Source organism: Paralichthys olivaceus, chromosome 19 (genome assembly GCF_024713975.1).
Source record: "Paralichthys olivaceus isolate ysfri-2021 chromosome 19, ASM2471397v2, whole genome shotgun sequence".
Lineage (NCBI taxonomy): Eukaryota > Metazoa > Chordata > Actinopteri > Pleuronectiformes > Paralichthyidae > Paralichthys > Paralichthys olivaceus.
In genome coordinates this window covers 13,924,794-13,944,944 of record NC_091111.1, presented here as the reverse complement: position 1 = coordinate 13,944,944, position 20,151 = coordinate 13,924,794, and the positions used below count along the sequence as shown (strand labels likewise).

The 20,151-nt window shown below is 41.4% G+C and overlaps 2 protein-coding genes and 1 long non-coding RNA gene across 4 annotated transcripts; 2 read left to right on the top strand and 1 right to left on the bottom strand.

The window, feature by feature from the left end:
- Positions 1 to 4,232: 4,232 nt before the first annotated feature.
- On the top strand, positions 4,233 to 8,311 carry cnr1 (cannabinoid receptor 1). 2 transcript variants are annotated; one of them, XM_020097700.2, is made up of 2 exons: positions 4,233 to 4,516; positions 5,249 to 8,311. In XM_020097700.2, coding segments are annotated over exons 1-2 (1,446 nt in total). In that variant the 5' UTR covers positions 4,233 to 4,514; the 3' UTR covers positions 6,693 to 8,311. The 2 variants fall into 2 exon arrangements, with proteins under 2 accessions (XP_019953259.1, XP_019953260.1); XM_020097701.2 differs by having other exon boundaries at positions 4,242 to 4,521.
- On the bottom strand, positions 8,186 to 10,188 carry LOC138405552 (uncharacterized). The gene is made up of 2 exons (XR_011239315.1): positions 10,054 to 10,188; positions 8,186 to 8,766 (listed from the first exon to the last, which is right to left on the bottom strand). It is a non-coding gene; the product is annotated as an uncharacterized lncRNA (long non-coding RNA).
- On the top strand, positions 10,081 to 13,633 carry LOC109636139 (akirin-2-like). The gene is made up of 5 exons (XM_020097702.2): positions 10,081 to 10,610; positions 11,269 to 11,406; positions 12,013 to 12,162; positions 12,253 to 12,324; positions 12,999 to 13,633. The coding sequence occupies exons 1-5, from the start codon at positions 10,439 to 10,441 to the stop codon at positions 13,007 to 13,009; spliced, it is 543 nt and encodes a 180-aa protein (XP_019953261.1). The 5' UTR covers positions 10,081 to 10,438; the 3' UTR covers positions 13,010 to 13,633.
- Positions 13,634 to 20,151: the final 6,518 nt, after the last annotated feature.

Here is a 20,151-nt window from a genome sequence, read left to right as displayed (position 1 = left end):
CTTCTTTTTTGCACAGCCAATACTGTCTGTCATTGAGCTTCAAGCCTGCACTCTACTGGATCCCTGCCATGGACGAGGATATCATCCAAAAATCCAAAATGGGAGCCACTTGAAAAACTATCTCCCCATGGGTATGATCAATATGAGGTCAATTTGGCTAATTCACTCTAATTTTCAAAAAGCCACTTGTCACCTCAAGCAGTGAAAGCATGCAGGATCCAGCCAGCCATGGCAGCATGTCATCTGTGGGATCCCAAATTAACCTCCCCCTCCTCACAGCCACATTCAGCCATTTATAGTCACCACAGATCCTCGCCGCTGCTGTTTTCTTAACAACTGGGACCTCCGTTGGTTCCTTGAAGTCCTTGATGATGCTACGCTTCATTTCCAGCTCTGTATCTGCACGGTGTCCATCTAAAAGGTCACTGTAATTGAGTTTTATCAGGCAGATTCCATTAAGTCCACATACAAGAATTCCATGACAGTGAATCTGATGGATATGTACTGATGTGATTTCACCTTGAAAAAGTCCAGTACCTTGATAAGCCTCCTGCTGTGACCTGGTTGGTGTGGCACATGACAGGAAAGTGTTTAATCTTTTAAATATTGTGTGTTTCTGGACACACATTGTTTACAATTGCAGAGCTCTACACCTGAAGCTACATGCTTCCTCCTAGCCTAGCTTGTTGCATCTTAACCTGCTCTTACCATCTCCATTGCTCCTCCCAATGTTTAATTATATCTTTATATATTTAACACAATTCCTTGTCTGGAATCACAATGATTGATCTATCATGAGTATTCTCTATTTCATTAAACCTGATCTCCAGGGTTTAGCTTTAATAGCTCAACTGTACATTTGACACAGTTGGTGCCAATCTGGCCTCTGCTCTAATCCAGTGAAGTTTTTGGTTAAAGTTTGTCATAATTCTCATTTACAATGTATTACTGCGGTTACCGACCAATTAATATGGACATTATTCCGTAGTTGAGACATTTTATTTTGACTATGCACCAGATAAACAGCTTGATAGAATGGAAGTCTGGAGTACTAAACCTCATTGCAGCACAGCCAATAGATGTACACAAAAAGTCCCCTGACAGTTCACTCAAGTGACAAACAGTTGGTCAGAATTGATAAGACTTCTTTCCTCTTCTGCAATTTCTGTTCCCCTGAGCTTTTTTCTCTGATCCATGGACTCAAAGTGAGTCACTGGAGGACAAAATGTTATGTCCCGCAACTGAAACACAGATGGCCGCGAGCTTTGCTTGAGCCGTCACTCATTGCTCAGTCACAGGTTAGCATGCCAACCAAGTCAGAGAAGACCGTCACAGTACAACAGTCAGTTTTGGCGAAACCTCCCTGCTGTCTAACTGTTCCGTGTGGTTGATATTCCAAAAGTTGCTGGGATCAGAACGATATGTTCGACATTTCTTGCTGGAACATTTGGTATCAGCTATAGCAGGTGTTTTTACTTTTAGGTTAAGATTGATGCTTCTTACCATGCTGGCAACTGGGTTACGGCAGATGTATGTGTTATATTTAGAGGTGCAGCATACATTTAAGGAGGCATAAAAACATAATCAATTACTTTGCACACGGGTGACAGGGAGGATTGTAGCTACCCAGGTTACAGAAACATTTATCTGACAGAGACACATTTAGCTGCTGCCAGTTGTCAATCAAATAGATGTGAATACTTAATCGTGCATTCTGCAGAAATTGCCTTACATGTAGATATAAGGAGAGCTTGCACATTTCAGCATGCTGTCAAAGAATATAAATGATAGAGAAATGTAGGAGAAAATTTAAGTTGAATTTTGTAACTGTCAAAAAAATGGCAGGTGTTCCATTTCACTGTCCTGTTTAGGGATCACAATATTTATTGTTTAATTTGGAATATCTCATGAGCTATTAGATGGATTGCCACAAAAGTTTGTATAAATGGTCCCAAAAGATGGTTTCAAATGACTTTAACAATCTCCTGACCATCATCAACTTAATATGACAATTCACTTCAACGTTCCACCGGCAAGGTGTCAAATATTTCTGTGCTAATATGGCAAACTGGATTTGCACAAGATCTGATGCAGGCATTGACATCTCCCTCAGGATTCAATTTGACAAATACTGATTCTTGACTTTAATCACACCCCAAACTGCTAATTAGCTAATGTTAGCATGCTATGATGCTAAATAACAATGATGAACATGATAAAATGTGTGACGGCTAAACATCAGCATGTTAGCATTGTCTCTAGGAACCATCAACTCTGTAGTCCATGAGACCATGTTGACGTGCCAATGTTAGCTTTTAGCTAAAAGCATCACCTTGTATATGCTTACAGAGCTGTTAGCATAGTTCATACTTTTAGCCCCAGATCATATTGAGCCACTAGTACATTAATTATGCTTCAGTTTTCCTGAATCTAAAATTTAATTGATAAACAACAATCTTTGGCACACTCCCCCTAAAGATCAAAATAGGCTATTGTCCTCTAATTCTAAGGACACTGACTGGCCTACACTGAGATCTCATAACATAGAGATATGGATTTCCAAATAAAAAATGACAGATACACAATCATAGAAACATCGGTTTACCTCTCAGACTACATGAACATGCCTATAAAGTTAACAACTCCTAACTCCTAACCTGTCTGCAGATACTCTAAGAATTGTAAGGAACAGAACCCAGAAATTGACACGGCTGCTGGAGCTCACAATGAAAAAGTGAAATACACCGCATGATCAAAGCTCAACTCCCTTCCAGGGTTTACAAGGCAAACTGAAGATTGGGAGATCATTATTCCCAGTTTTTATATAATCCAAGAAAACCTGAGCAAAGGAAGCAAGCTGCAGTTTCTTTTCTCCTCTCGTCCGTTTGATGTTTTGCAGAACAAGATATTTATCTGCTAGAGCTAATCAGTTATCAACAGTCGAGGGAGAGAGCTTTATATTTTGGATCACTCTCAGCTCTGCTTTTGTCTTTATCTACTCCGCCAGATCACGACTGTAAATAATACCTCCTTCCACAATTTAAATAAAGATGAATAAGAATCAGCTTGAGGAAGATTTACAAGTAAGTCAGCGGCTTACACTGACAACCTGCCAGCCGTCAACTTTAACTTCAAGTCAAAATTAACTTGAAACTCCTCCTTTCCTATATTCTTGTCATTTGCACAATAGATGTCTGCTCGTTTTGTGACATGGAACATTTTATTCATTTTATGTGCATTGATGATAGAGCCTTGGCCTCAAATTCAGAAGCACAAGGTTTTCATGTTCTGTCTGCCGAGGCAAAATATCACATTAACGCCTCTGTTCTGATTTATACTCCGACAATGACACCACTCAGCTGCTGCCTCCTTGGCCAGAGACAGAAGCAGAGAGACAAATAAAACAAAACATCACTAAAACGTTTGCTCGGACGTGGCCACATGAATACATGGAAATTCGAGCATTCATGATCAGTGAGTTGAATCTGTTTTCATCAAGGCAGAATCTGGCTTGTTAATTTGTTGGCCTGACTGGATGTGCTGATAACAAAGCTTATCCTGAAGTCAGTGTGCAAAATATAAGGAATAAGAATAAAATGAATCATTTTTGGTGGTGTCTAATCATCTCTCAGTATTGTCTGTTTTATTTTTAAGTATGCAAATCATTTAAACCTTCTTTTCTTTCACACTTCTTTCCAAATATAATCACTGACTCACATTCACTGGGCTGCTTTTGTTTGGATCAGAAAATATCAGGAGGGAGAAAAAAGCTTGAAAGGTACAAAAAAAACAAACAGACGAGTTTGATGGGTTCAGCATTTGCAGCATCAAAACCAGAAGGTCTGCTGAGAGATTTTAAATTTTCACTTGGAGACTTAATTTGAAAGAAATGCAACGTTTTGGTTCCAGCAAAATGTCAGAAAACATGTTATTCCTCATGAGTATCTGAGGTGGTTATTCTAAGCTGCTCTTCAATCTTATTCTCATGCGTCGTGCTTCTTCTTTGTCTGAGCGCATCATCCACTAAGAGCAGCTTTGGGAATTCAAATCAGATCCTTTATTTTAAGCCTCCACCACCACAACCACCATCTGCACCACCTCTGTTGTCTGCCTTGTTCCTATGCACTTGACAGCTCCATGGGTTGGGTGAAGATGGAGCTTTATGGAGACACGTGACAGGGCTTGAAGGGGGCGAAGCTTCATAAGTGTGAAAACACGGAGAAAGAGGCTGGAGAGACTGTGGAGCAGCAGCAGCAGCAGCAGCAGCATCAGACTGGATCCACGGAGCAGGAGCGCGCTCCAAGACCAGGACGCATCTGCAGACATTTGACAAACTTATGTTACAAACAGAATCTGAAATATAGAAACCACTAATTATGAACGCACTGCTTTCATTTTAACACATGTCCGCTTCTTGGCTGTGTTTTTATAAGATCTGTGCTGGTTCCATGATGCGCTTCTGAATTGGATTAACGCGCGGCGATAAAGGGCGATTCTGCGCACTTGGAAAAATTATGTAAGGTAAAGAAGCACTTTTTTCTCCTTAAAATATTTATTCGAGGCTTTTTTATTGTGTATCTATTTGTGTTTTCCATCCTGTGTTGTTGTGTCCCAGCATGAAAGTGTGATTTTTGCTTCTTGTAATAGATTTAGTCTTGTATAACATCTGCACATTGCATCTATATATCTTGTAAAAGCAGCTTTCCAGCACTTAGCCTATCTGTACTGTTAGAGAAAATAAGATCATCTTAATTTCAGCATTCATGTACTGTATGTTCTTTTACATGGAGGAAATTATCCTTTACGTTCCTTTTACAACGATGTTCCAGTTAATACAGGTGTTTTTTTGGGTCTAAACCATTGAATAAAAGAGGCATTTTTATTTTCAACCTCATCTTTCTGTTTTTTAAAATGTTTTTAAAAGCTCAGTGATGAATAATTCCATGTGTTGAAAGGCAGAGGGAGCAGAATAAAGTATTTATGAACACACTGACTCCTGAAGAGCAGATATGGTTCATGTCCTATCCATGAACTCAGTAAAAAAGAACATTGTGCAAATTGTCAATTGTGAATGTTGCATTTCTAAATTTTTTCAAAGGCATTTTACGCTGGAGGTAGATACTTACAGCACATTTGCAAATATACTCTCAGTCATATCTTGAGATCAAATGTGTGGGATTTTATTTCTTTATTTCTCAGCATTTTCAGATTTAAAGGAAGGTCTGAAATTTTTCTCATCAATTTGTAGGTTTTCCACTGCAGCATTACCCTCAGACACAGCCATGAAGTCTGTGCTGGATGGTGTGGCAGACACCACCTTCCGGACTATCACATCTGGTTTACAGTATCTCGGTTCCAACGACGCTAACTACGACAACCCCACCAATGATGTAGACTTCAAGGGCGGCTTCTCTCTGCAGAAGCCCTTATCTGCTTTCCGCAGCAACTCCTTCCCAGACAAAGTACCTGCGGACGAGGAGCTCATCCTCAAGGGCATTCCGTTCTTCCCCACCAATGCCACAGACTTGTTTGGCAACAGGAGCACGTTCAGAGATGAGACTGACACTATACAATGTGGGGAGAACTTTATGGACATGGAGTGTTTCATGATCCTGACTCCCAGTCAGCAGCTGGCTGTGGCTGTGATGTCTCTGACTCTGGGTACCTTCACGGTGCTGGAGAACCTGGTTGTGCTCTGCGTCATCCTGCAGTCCCGCACCCTCCGCTGCCGGCCATCCTACCACTTCATCGGCAGCCTGGCTGTGGCTGACCTGCTGGGCAGTGTCATCTTTGTCTATAGCTTTCTGGACTTCCATGTTTTCCACAGGAAGGACAGCCCCAATGTTTTTCTCTTCAAGTTGGGTGGAGTCACAGCATCGTTCACGGCGTCTGTGGGCAGTCTTTTCCTCACGGCCATTGACCGCTACATCTCCATACACCGGCCTCTCGCCTACAGGCGCATTGTGACACGGACCAAGGCTGTCATAGCCTTCTGTATGATGTGGACTATCTCCATTGTCATCGCAGTGCTACCTCTGCTGGGCTGGAACTGTAAACGTCTCAATTCTGTTTGCTCCGAATTATTCCCTCTTATTGATAAGAACTACCTGATGTTCTGGATCGGTGTGACCAGTGTGCTGGTTCTTTTCATCATCTACGCCTACATGTACATCCTGTGGAAAGCACACCACCATGCTGTGCGCATGCTGAGCCGAACCTCCCAGAAGAGCCTCGTTGTTTACTCAGCAGATGGGACTAAAGTGCAGACCACACGTCCTGAGCAGACACGCATGGATATCCGTCTGGCCAAGACCCTGGTGCTCATCTTGGTGGTGCTGGTCATATGTTGGGGCCCAGTGCTCGCCATCATGGTCTATGACCTCTTCTGGAGCATGGACGATGATATCAAGACAGTATTTGCATTCTGCAGCATGCTCTGCCTGCTCAACTCCACCGTTAACCCAATCATCTACGCCCTGAGGAGCAAGGACCTGCGGCATGCCTTCCTCAGCTCCTGCCACGCCTGCAGGGGCAGTGCACAGCAGTTGGACAATAGCCTGGAGTCAGACTACCAGAACAGAAACGCAAACATTTCTGCCAACAGGGCTGCAGAGAGCTGCGTGAAGACCACTGTGAAAATAGCCAAAGTAACAATGTCTGTGTCAACTGAAACCTCTGCCGAAGCTGTCTAATTGGCCATCACTGGGGAGACTGTGTATATGTCATCATCCCCGAACAATGTCATCCAGCACATTGATGCAGAAGTTAGATATTCCAGAGAAAGACAAAAAGATCCTCTCCTGAAAGTATTGATTTACATCCTCACATAGACGCTTTAGTGGTTGCATTATTATGTTTGTGTGTGAGTACATAGTGTGCCAAAGTGCCAAATGGTATTGCAAGGTCACAGAAAGGACAATTTAAAAGGATTTTCAAAGACTATCCTGAGTCTGCTGTTTACCATAAGACTTCATGATATCCAGTTAGTGGAGGCATATTATATTTTTGTACTGTGAATTCAGGTTTTGAAAACAATACATCTTCATTTATGGGATAAGGGGCTACTGACATTTTTGATTCGAGCTGTTTTACTGTGTCATTTAGACTTTAACACGTGTCTTGCGCCATAAATAAAATAACGACTTGCGCCTTGACTTTCTACAGGCTTGATATATATGTTGCGTAAAAACATTTCTATGAGCAAATGTGAAAAAAAAAGATTGTCATTAACATTTTGTACTCGTTCTGACAACACTCGGTGAGTGGCAAAGAGATTTAGGCTCAATATATGAAAAAATTAAACATATTTACCACCATCACTAAATAAAATCTACTGACAGGAGATGGAAGTAAAATAATTCACAGCTTATGAGTCGTGTGAAATCTCACACGACATTTTCTGTGGCAGAGTGACGATCGTCCCTGTTGTCCATTTCTTTACTCGCTAGATGTTAGACCTTTTGGAGTAACGTGTCTTTGTTCAAATGTATACCTAACGACTGTACAGTGTTTTCTTGCAAGAATAAAAGAGTTCAAATCCACTCGTTCAGCGACACCGCCAACGCAACACCGACAGCAAGCTTTCAGCCAAAACTTGAACACATTCATTCAAACTGAACTCGGACACAGTGTGCTGGACACTGCTGTGACGAACCGAGGTGGTTTCTGCTTTCATCAAATGTAGGATTTTAATGGATTCAGCATTTGTGTGTGTGTGTGTGTTTGTGTGTGTGTGTGTGTGTGTGTGTGTGTGATACCTTGGTGATATATTTCCAAGCCCTGAGCCTTTTGGATCATTGCAGTGAGTTGTTTTAGTGCTACTGTTGCAGCGGGACATGGTTTTGGAAAACAAAAGCAGCCCATGCACAGGCCTAGTGAAGTACTTTTGACGTAACTGAATTTAAAAAAAACATGTCTGCTTTTAAGTTTCTTATCCAAACAAAGACACAAGGGTGTTTTCAGTGGCAGAGTGGAATTCTGGGTGTGCGCACTGTGTGGAGAATCAACAACTGACCTTACAAAAGAACATGTGATTTTTCTTTTCATTTCTAATATGATGATGTATAACGTTTAATCTAAAATCTCACAGCACAATTGTTCTGTAGGCATTTATCTAGGTGTGAAGTTATCCAGACAGCTGTTTATCAGTATGCTTTGCTGCCTCTCGTATTATTGAAGATCAAAATGTCAAAGTGGCTTCTGTACAGTGCTGGCATAATGAGGAATCTATGAAAAAAATAAATCACAATCAGTCGAGTGTTTTTAGTATTGCTGTTATCAAACTTTTGAATAAAGTCACAGCTGGTTGTCATTTCGCTTGCACTCGTTTTGATTGATTGTGTGATGATGGTGGGAAACAGGAGGAAACAGTCCAGCCCTGAGCGACAGCCATACAAAGGCCATAAGTGATGTTTTACTGCCCCCTTGTGAAAGATGTAACACAGTCAGTCACTATTGGCACTCTCTCCACTGAGAGAGGGCCTCTCTGGCTTTGTTGCTGTGATTACTTCATGTAACCTCCAACGTGACAGAGTGGACGTGAATGGCTGCCGCTGCATCCTCTGATAGCAACATCTGCTCGGATCTTTTCATCTCTTGGCTCAGAGGGATCAGGAAATTGCAACATCTGTTCACACAGATGTCAGAAGGATTTTGTCCATTTATCCACCAAATACTCCAGAGTACAGAGAGAGCCGTGAGCCAGGTTTGCTCTGCCGTGTGTGGAAGGCTGCGATTAGAGCTGGAAATCACTCCTGGATAAACAATCTGGGTTGAGATCAGAGCGGAATTGATTAATTGATTGGCGGGCCAAAAGAAAATTAATCAGTAACACATTTTTTGGAGCCATTCAATTTGTTTTTTCAAGCTTAAATGACCAAACATTGCTCTGTTAAAACTCTAGGTTGTGAGCATTTGCTGCTTTTCTTTGTTTTATGTAATGGTAAATGTAAAATCATATTAAACAAGCATTTTGAAGACATCAACCAGGAAATTGTAATTGTAACATTTTCAAGGGCTGACAAAAAACTAAATATGCAGCCGAATCATTTAATAATGAGTTAATGTTGAAGTAGCTGGGACCAAAATGTTTTTTTCTACTGCCTGTAGCACTTACGCCTCTAAGTTTAACATTATCACTAAACTTAAAAATACATACCATTCATATTGTCCAATAGAACTGGTCAACTTTCCAGGTTGACTTTGCCAGCTATGGACACATGCAGGTGAGAGAAAAGGAATCCTGCACACTAAACTTGCAAAAATACTTTATGTAGTGTACTACATTTCGGTCACGTGGACCTTCATCAGGTAAAACCATTCCTACATCATTCCTCTTCTCTCACCTGCTTGTGCCTTTTTCTCCTACGCACCTGTTCACTATCTTTGTGTAAATTGGCCTTTTCAGGAAACAAAAATACAGTTTATCAAAGCATTATGCCATCATGGATAGAATGGTTTTTGTTATAATTGCTTTAGAACAAGCGCTCACTAGTAACTCTACCCATTCTTCAGATTTGCAGTTTGCGGTGATCGAGGAATAACTGCTGATTTAAGGTAAATGTCTCACTCATGACTTTAAGCACAACAAAAACCATGGGAACCATATTCACGAATTTCCAGGAGTTGTTGTTCCTAGATTCTGATGATAAATTACATTACTGCTTAGAAATAATACTAAAATTATTAAATACAAAAATATAAATTCAAAAGCAAATTGAATTGAAACTGATCACAGGCTAAATTGGGACAGTAATTCAATATTTGATGAGAGCAACAAACTTTACAGCACGTGTTCATGCTCATCTAAACTGTGCTCTGGTCAGAAAACATGTTGTAAATACAACATGTGTATGTTTTAATGTAATCATGAAACGGAAACTTCTCCTGTTCTCATGTTGAAGTTTGATGTGAAATTGAAACTTGTTCGTGATTTCGAAGGTTTTTCAAAACAAAACAATTTTGAAAAAAAGGACGTGTTCGGGGTTGTCGGGAAATGTAGTATTCAAGCTTATGAAAAGAACGGACACCAACGGGTGTAAAAACTACACGTACCGGCATGCCAGGTTTTCTTGCGCATGCGCACTGTAGGCAGATTTAGAACGGGATGAAGACGGAGCCTCAGTTGTAGCGTTTGGTTTGTTGAGGTAGTGAAGTTAAATCTGCGATCATCTGAGCAAACACACCATCGAACCTGAGTATCTTCATCCAGTTTGAGCTCAGAGTTATTCAGCAACTTAAATCCGGAGACATCGATCAGCTCAAGAGAAGAAGAGACGGATAAAAGTGTTTTTGTCGACACCCCGGAACCGCTGCTAGCTAACGACAGCTAGCATTAGCGAGCACAGACCGTGGCCCTGGTGGTGAAGTCACCAGACAACAGAGGAGTTCAGCCTTTTGTCTCTTAGGTTTTTTTTTTCCTCTCTCGTGTTTCGTTGTAATGGCGTGCGGAGCGACGCTGAAAAGGAGCCTGGACTTTGACCCGCTCATGAGCCCGGCGTCCCCCAAGAGGAGGCGATGCGCCGCGGTCATGTCTCCGGTGTCCTCGCCGCAGAAGTACCTCCGGATGGAGCCCTCACCGTTCGGGGAAGTGTCGTCCAGACTCACCACAGGTAGAAGATCCACTTTTAAATAAACACGTCAGCTCAAAGATCCGATCCACCACATTTAAACAATGGTTAAACCTTTACTCGGTTTGCTAGCATTGTAGTGTTAGCACGTCTGTGTCGTGTGGATCGCAAACCAAACTCCATTCTCCAAATTCTTAAAGTTAGATAATTGCTGTTGTTTTGTCTTTGATTATATCCGCGTTATAGACCATGTGATGTAAATCTGTATAACTCTGTTGTGAATTCGGCATTAACTGTAGCACTATTTATGAATAGGGACTGGACAATATACTGAAAATGATCCAGTTTAAAGATAACAAATCATATCAGCGTGTATAGACGATAATTCAGTTTAACGACGGTTGTGGTCAAGGTTGTGGTTTAAACTCTTTAGTGTGTCCATGTTGTTTATGGCCCAGTTCTGTTCTGAACTGCTTTGACTCTCAATACTAGTGTATTCCAAGCTTATTGTGGAAATCATATTCAACCTGTAGAAACTCTTCTCTGGTTTGAAAGTCATGAGTGGATCTTGCAGAGTTTGACCCTCACTGAATGGGACGAATGTTTTATTGTACAAGGTGTGATTTGTGCCATGTCTCTGTATGTGTAGCATCCTTGGTGTCACCTAATATAAAAGAGTGAATGCATTTCTTTGTTTCAGAGCAAATTCTACACAACATCAAACAAGAATACAAGCGGCTGCAGAAGCGGCGACACCTCGACAGTGCTTTCCAGCAGCAGGTGGAGGGCTGCTGTCCCCTGGACGTGCAGAACATTCACAGTGGATCTGCACTACCAGGTAGTCCCATCTTGATAAGAATAGCAGCTATTTTTACAGATCAATATCCTATCTGTGTTTACAATTCAGGGCAATGTAAACAGTTATCCACCATTATGTAAAATAGTGATTCATAATCACAAACTTCAAGAATGTAGTTTATGTACCCGGTTATTTCACATATGAGCTCAATTAAATTTCCAAATGTTTTTACACCAAGTAACAACTGACATCCGTCCATTCTTACTCAAGAAAGTTTAGGTGTTTTCTTTCCTTTCTCTTTTAATCCTTTGAATTAACTGTGACCATGGGGATTTCCAGAGCTTTAGCCAGCCCCCCCACACAGGAAGAGTAATGGACACAAACACTTGCTGCTCCTCATTGATTTCACTTTCTTTTATGTGATTTTTCTTTTCTTTTTTTATCAGTCCCACTTTCTATATAAAACAAATGTGGCTGAAGCTCTTAACAGGAGTGTTGATAGATTCAGATATTTGCCGGTAATTCTCCACAGTATAGAGTTTAGAGTTGTGCTTAATGTAAACACTTTTTATGAGACTGCCAAAAGTTGCTGTGCTGTTGTATGGTTTTGAATAATCGACTGTTGGATATTGATTCTCCTGGCAGGTACGTCCTCAGGTGCCTCGTCTCCCACCAGGAAAGAGCAGCCTTTGTTTTCCCTCAGACAGGTTGGAATGATCTGTGAGAGACTACTGAAAGAGCGAGAGGACAAAATCCGCGAGGAGTTTGACGAGTTACTTACGACAAAGCTCGCCGGTATGCTTCACTTTTTTAAACGGATTACAGAAAAATATTTGCATTGCTTATCCACAATTAATGCCAATCAATTTTTTTTACCTCCAATAGAGCAATATGATGCCTTCGTTAAATTCACACACGACCAACTGATGAGAAGATTCGGAGAACAGCCTGCAAGCTGTGAGTACATTTACTGTTCTCAAACACTTGTGTGCAGTCACTTTAAGGACCAGCAGTATCCCCTCTACTGTGGTGGATCCTCGTGATCCCAAAATGATTGAATCCACTTGCGTACATGTTTGTATCTATACGGCTGATCCTTCGAGTGAAGCCAATCCCAGCTGACCTTAGATGAGAGGTGAGGAATAGGTTAGCCCTCTTGGCTGACACATACGTGGGATTGAAATGAACAGGTTGCAATGTAACCTAACCTGTGTGTCTTTGGCCTGAGTGAGGACACTGCTGTACACAGAGGAAACATGTACAGGCACAAGGAAAACAATCCTGCAACTCATTTTTGTCAAACACTACTTTTGATTAATACAAGTGCTCCAGTGAGAGTACTCTCTTTTGCTTGTGTGCCCTGTGTACACAAGTCAAGTCAGATTAATTTTTATAGCACATTAGAGAGCAGGAGTTTTAATATTACATTACACACAATTTGTTTGAATATAGTCTAGGACCCATAAGATACTCCTGAGATCTGGTTAAGGACTGACTGTGCTTTTACTGAGATTAAATATTGCAGAGGGCCAGCCCTCATTTCTGTAACAGTCACAGCGACATGTTTTTGAACCACTTACTCTTTGTGTCACTGATATTAATCTCTTTCTATTCCTTATTCTCCTCCACAGATGTATCCTGAGTGTCAGCCTCGGACATCGGGGAAAACATTTTGCTGCAAGCTATTCCAGGGACTGAGTGGGTCTAGTTGGACTTTTCTCCTACCTGTGCCATATCGCCTCAGTGGACTCACTGCCTCAGGCATCAGTCAGTGGCCTCCACGTTTGCTGTGTCTACCAGAGTTAGGAGGAAGGGCTTCCTGCTGACAACATGTCCAGACTTTCTGTCACTCTACCAGTGGCCTCTTAACTGCCGGGTCAATATTTATTTGGCTGTGTTCTGATGCCTTCATAAAAGGCTGACTGCCACCACACACACTCTGCCTTTTTGATTTGATTTTACTCTCGGATTTAGTTGATTTCACAAAGATTTTAGTCGTCCAGCTTCTCTATGTGTACATTTTGAAAAAAGGGATTGGACATTGAGGAGTAGAACACGAGGCCCCCCTCAAACTGGACCCCAGAAATGGGTGTTTTTTATGTTTTGACCTGTATTGGTGATAACTGCTATTACATTTATATACACTGTACTTTTTATTTTATTTTGCTCAGCTTTTGTTAATTGTACCAAATATGTTATGGTTTTCTTTGCTGTAGGTATAAAGGGGCTTTGATCTAAGAAGTGAATGAATAAAGTGTTTACATGATTTTTTGTTTGCCATGGTTTTCTGTTTTAGAGAAGCCAGAGTTGACACAAAAATAAAATGATTTACAGATTTGAACACATCTGTTAGACATGTCAGTCCAGTGCTGTGACGGTATGTTGAGTTTCAACTTGATTTGTTCTGCTCAAAACAAAGTCACATCCTAACTGAGCTAAAACCAAAGTCTTGGTCCAGAAACCATGTTCCCATTAATGGATGTATCTCAGACCTAAGATCTCAAAAGTGTGTCATTCTAGGTTGGTATTTTACATTTAAAAACATTGGAGGCTCTTGGTGGACTTAAACATTTACGAAAAACGCAAACAAAGTGCAAATATCTCAAAATGATAAAATAATTTGATTTCATAATAATTCAGAGAAAATTCAATATGAATTATTTTCTCTGGTGGCAACATACCCTGGGCATTAATGAATAATGGTCTGTTCACTTAATCAGAATTGAATCATTTAATCAGGCTGTGTCTCAGTGCGAGTTTCACAGCATTGTTGGTTTTATTTGTATTTATTGTGACCATTAGTTTCTACCAAATGTGATTTTGAAGTAGATTTATAATTTAATGAATGATTATGACTCACGTTTTATATTTGCACATGAACAGCCATTCAGGGGGAGGGCTGACAGGCAGTATAAAATATAACAATTTTGATTTACATTTAAAAATGATTAAAACTGAACCATCTCCGGTAAAGACCTCAGCGTCTCAGTCTATCTGACCTGGTATGTCTGTTGTCATGTTTTAACTTGAGTTTGCAGAGTGTGTGGGTCAGTTGTTGGTCACAATCACAGGTGACATTAAGAAAACACAATTTTACAGCAGTACTTTGGCACAAACTGTGTGTGGAGTAAAAGGAAATGTGTGTAAAAGTGTATGTAGTTCTTCAATGTGTCCACGTGGGGGCAGCCTTGTAATTTTAAGTTTTCAGAGTTTCTTCCGGAAGTTGTTGGTGGTTCACTGTCCCTGTGCATTGTATGGGTATTGTCGGCCTTCCTCACTTGCATGTGTGTGTTTCAATTTGCTTCCCTGTGTGAACGTGGCGTCATCACGTTACTTCATTTGCTTTGTCTCGTAGCTGCAGACAAGAGCTAACAAATTCTAAAAGAGGCCGTGTGTACATTTCAGTGAGCCTCAACACGTGTGACCATTTACGTGCCAACATGTGTGTTTCCATGTATGCGAGTGCATGGTGGGGGTTCAGAGGGTATGGATTATTTCACCCTGGGTCGTATTCAGAGGGGCCAGTCAAGCGTGAGGCGGAGAGGAGAATGAGGACATTGTTGTGGTCCAGATGAGTGTCAGAGGTGCCTCAGAAAATAGATTCACTCATGGGGGGTTTAACAGAAACACACTTGCAACAACCGCCTGACCCCGTCAGACTGTATGACCGTGCTTGAACCTCTTCTACAATAGTGAGGGGATTAAATGTATCAATTCACATGGTCTGGTATCTGTATGTGGCTCATGCTGGCTGTAACTGGTGTATGAAATCAGTTTGCTCTTAATACAACTGTGACTAAAGGGGGAATTCATAAAGATTGTTTTGGTTGGAGCATCGTCTGGTTGAGGTTTGTTAAATAAAAGAATCCCGGATAACATCAGTTCAGGTTCCTCCACCATAACACTTCTTGGGCACTTGTTCCATCCTTTGTCCCAACCACCTTCTTCCTGTCCTTATCTCTTTCCTCCTTTTTCTCAAACACACAGTCTCCACCCAAACATCTGGTGTCTCTGCAAAGTGCTTTCACACAAACCCACCATCATCACCGGTCGTGGCAGGAGGAAAAGTTCACGGCAGCGTTTCCCCTCTATGATTTACTCACAAGTAAATGAGAGCATGAAAAAAGCTCAGTGTCACAGAAGGAATGAGAGAGTTACGAGCCAGTAGCCCCGCGCGCTGCCCCGGCCCTCGGGACCCTTGGGGGACCAGGGGCTTGCCGCAGCGTCCTTACCCTCAGAAGTGTCACACTGTGTATTAACAGATCTTTACAGATGTATCATGTCTTGGCTCAAGGACTCCTCGTTGCTGATATTCTCTACTTATCTACAGAATGATAAATATGCCGTTTGAGAAATGTTTCGTTGATGAAATGGGAAAAAAAGACAAGTAGTCCTTCAGCATGGGGCCTTTTTTTACCTCAGAGATCTGAGAGGTATTTCTATTCAAACTCTCATCGACAGTTTCTTTCAAATGTCACTCACTCTGGATAAGAGTGTCAGTTAAATCCCTTAAAAGGAGAGGGAGAGATTTTTTGAGATAATGCCACTGTAGAAAAGAAAGATTTAGTTTGGAAAAAAAGAGGCTAAGCACTGCTCCACCCTGATCCCACAGATCTTGGATACGTTTCCTTGAGACGTTGCCTTTTTCTGGTAAACGGGTGGGATTCCTGATCCCGTCCCTCCAGGGAAGTACAAGTGTATGAATATCTAATGTTCCACCGAGACCTCCCCCCGCTTTTATTTGGTGCCAGAGAATTTTTTTCTCCACTGTCAGAGAAACAACAATGTGATTTCTCTGCAGTGCATTGGTCAGAAACTCAAGTCTGATGAAACTATCGTTGTCTGAGTCAGATGCGAAGTTTAAATGTTTGCCTCTGGATTTGTCTGGAACAACGGGCCCGGCTTGTGGAAAAAACGGTGATTTATGTTCCTTCTGGCAAATGTTGAGAGAAACTAAAAAGCTGATCTCATCAGTTTGGTATCTGTTGTAGGTTGGATGCTTTAACATCATTACAGCCCATAAAACCGTCTCTCACCTGGTGATCCGATCAGCAGATCGGGACAGAAACTGTAGTGATCCAAATCAAAGACCCTGGAGGATAAGCAGGGTGACTTCTTTTTAAATTACATGGAGGTAATTAAAGGTGGAATTCATCAAGCTGACCTTTATGACTCGTGCCCATTATGATTGTCTAATGTGTCCATGGTGCCTGTCAAGTGAAGCATTTGGCCCCGTGCACGATAAGCGATACACATGACATTGATCTGTTCACCTCCTCAGAATGCCTTATTGTTGGGTGTCCGTTGCACCTGATGTCAGATGCCTGCCAACGCTGCACTCCCTTAACAGAGCTTTAATTGTTTCATAACCCCTCCACATTCTTGGGCCTGCAGTTTCACCTTGACACACACACACACACACACACTGAACACTCATCAGACATTACTTTTCCTTTCCAGTGAAGCACTATGCTTGACTTGCAGTAATAACAAACACGAGCGGGAATGTGGGAACCGCAGGCCCTGAAGTGAAACCACATTTTGTCCAAGCAGAGTTGAGCAACAAGGACAATACCAGCGACATTCAATTCAAATCCAAGGATTACAGTGTCTGTGTTTAACATTGATGTTCTTGGTGTTGAGAGAAGGTTTGAAATCAACCGTTCACAGGTTTTACTTCCCAAAATTAATGTAATAACTATAATTGCATGAAAAAAAAGGAAAGCTATGAGAAAATAAACCTGCTGATCATCTTACAACCCCTCAGATTTATCTTGTGACTCCTTGTGGGGGTCTCATTCCACAGGAAGAGATTTCTCTGTAAAATGCCAATGATTAAACAATTTCAAATATTTCTCCTTGTCATACCTCATGGAAGGATTTCTTTTTTTTTGGAGCTGCCATGTTTGGCCATGTCCCGCTGCAGTTGCCAGGACCTCATTTATTCAGGCTGGGAAACCGGTTTTGGACACCGGGGAAATCTGGCGTGCCTCTGCTCCTCTCACAGCTAATTAGTGTGTGAACTAATTGCACAGCTAACTTTAGCAGAGCGACAGCCTAGTTTCATGTGTTCGCTATCTATAAAGCAGGGGAGGGAGATGGAGCAGCCTACAGGTGACACTCTGGCTCCTTTTAGAATATTCCAGCAAGAGCTGTTACCTCAGGGGCCGTGTGGTCAGTCCAGTCTGGTGCACATGATTTCTGGTCAGTTTGGTAATACACTGGAGGAAAGAAACATTTAACAACCGGCCACAATCATAGTTTACTGACAGTCAACATATACAGTATGTTTTCTCAGCATTTTGGAACATACACAGAGGTTTCCTGTGAGACAATATTCTGGTTGGTCTGAGTGTTATGTCAGAGCTGTGATGTCTAGTTTTTAAAATGCCTTTTTTTGGACTTTCACTTTCTGGCTGAGGGCATAGACTGTATATTAAGATGGACAACAACTGACTTTTACATGTTTGCTCCCAACGTAATTTATTTTCTGGCATTTTCTTCTGCATAGACTCTCATTTGACACGACTGCATACTGCAAAAGTATAGTAATACTGCCTTTTGGAAAAGTGCGGAGGCCCTTGAGGTTTGAGGACCTAGACAAGGCAGGTTTATTTATATCGCACATTTCAGACACAACAGCAATTCAAAGTGCTCTCCATAAACATATAGAGAAAATTTATAGAAGGGAGGAAACAGGGAACTTCCCCCTGATTGCTTTCTCAAGATTAATTAGGAAAACAGACTCTCATTTCCAACAGACCCCCCCACCTGCCACCTGAGAGGATCCTGGCAGAGATGAGAGATCTAAGTGCTCCCCTCTGACTCAAATATGATATGTAACGCAACCATCGCACAACCGAGCACGGGAGAGAGAGAGATGAGGGACGATTACGAGGGATGACTTTAAAGCTCAGGTCTGTAGGTGGCGGTGGATCGAGTTTCTGGGAGACTGAGGTCATAGGGGTGGCAACGCAAAAAGTATTGAAGTGAAGGTATCAGTCTCCAGAGATGCTGAAATGACACCTGGTTTAAAACCTCCATCAGGGAGCAATAATGTGAAATCAGAGGTCAGGGTGTGGGCTGCTGCTGTGGAGCGATCGCACAAAGCAAAAATGAGATGTACGTCAAGGGCAGGGTTGTGTTTGGAGACCAGTGGAGACCCTGCCCCCTATTTAACAACATTAAACACTTTGTCATTGATTGAAATGTAAAAACATGATTTTGTGCTGTTGACATCTATAGTGCGTGTTCTATAGCTGTGAGACAAATATCCCAAATAAGTGTGTTTGGATTTGAGTTGCAGGAAGTGAAAATGCTACGTTCAGGTCAGCGGTGAGAAGTCGAGAGGCAAGAAAATTTGTTCGGACACGTTCCCAGGATCATCCTTTTACCACAGCCAGTTACTCTACCCAGATGATATCATCATCTCTGAGAAACTCGACACCAGGTAGTGGAGAAAATAATCTTAAAAATAGAAGACAAGGAGAGACACCAGACGATGAAGTATTTTCCACCGTGAACTGGCGGTGATCTGTCTATTGAAGGTCATTTTACATGTATGTATCGTTCAAACCACTGCTGTTGTAGGATATCAAGGTACATGTGGGCAACACGGTAACTGTATGTGATTTTATAAGTGATGGAAAATAGTGTCACGGACAAATCATACATACAAAAGTGGATTTGCAAAACATGTCACGTACAGTACGTTATCTGATTAACTTCCTGAAAACAGGAACAGCCACTTTATCATGAGAGTATTTGTTGGGACCTGTCAACCACCTGCTTGTTCGTCCAGCTTTTTTAGACTGAGCCTTTCAAATCCACTGAGCCACATGGAAAGGTTTGATTCTTAATCAGTGAATTCAGCAAAAGCGCAGACTGAGTGCTTCCCCAGAATCGTGTTCGAGTTCAGTGACAGTGATGACAGACCCACTGTAATTTCTTCCTGTTCTGATTAGACAACAGATTGCTGAGGTAAAGACTGGGTTCAGACACCTGAGAGATATCACAATTTGTAGCCTATATATGGTATAAATAAAATGCAGCCAGCAATACACAACACATAATTTATATAATTAGTTGGATTCTATGGAATATGTATATATGTACTTTATTGATCCCCACAAACAGCAAGATGTGAAAAATAAGATTGAATCTATACCAAAAAATAGAAATACATATCGTAGAATTAGAATGGATTGTTTTATTTCTCTTAAAATAAGCTCAAATGAAAACTACTACACAAAAATATAAAAATGTTTAAGTTTGGAGTAATAAAGCTGGTGCACACTCCCTCTTTGGCTTTTAATTTTGTAATCTTCTTAAATTCTTGCACAAGGATGCATTACTTTTTTTTATTTGAGCAAATGCTTCTGTTTCTGAATATATTTCCGGCTAGTGAAATCATTTTGTGCTCGGAAATAAATGTATATAAATAAGGTATCCAATATTTAAACATGTGATTCAATTCAACTATTTCCATCCCACGTGAATTCTGTGGCAGCTACTTGCACATCTCTCCTTCTTGCAACACTGATGTTACAAATAGTTTTTCTAAAATATCTCCGACTTCTCGTATTCAGCATCTCCCTCGTGTGCTAAACATACAAAGGCCCCCAGTATTTTCCCAACACATCAGCATACACAATGCGGGTGCCACATGGGCAGTGATCAGAGATGGCATTACACACCCTCTTAGGCATTTCCTGTGGCGTTTCCTGTTTCCTTCATGACTTCATGTGCTAATGTCCATTAATCCTGGCAAACTCTCGACAGCTC

Bases quoted from the DNA above. Each gene is read 5' to 3' on its own strand.
- LOC109636139 (XM_020097702.2), top strand. From the start codon at position 10,439: ATGGCGTGCGGAGCGACGCTGAAAAGGAGCCTGGACTTTGACCCGCTC. The intron at 11,407-12,012 runs GTAGTCCCATCT...TTCTCCTGGCAG, and splicing joins CAGTGGATCTGCACTACCAG to GTACGTCCTCAGGTGCCTCG. The intron at 12,163-12,252 runs GTATGCTTCACT...TACCTCCAATAG, and splicing joins ACTTACGACAAAGCTCGCCG to AGCAATATGATGCCTTCGTT.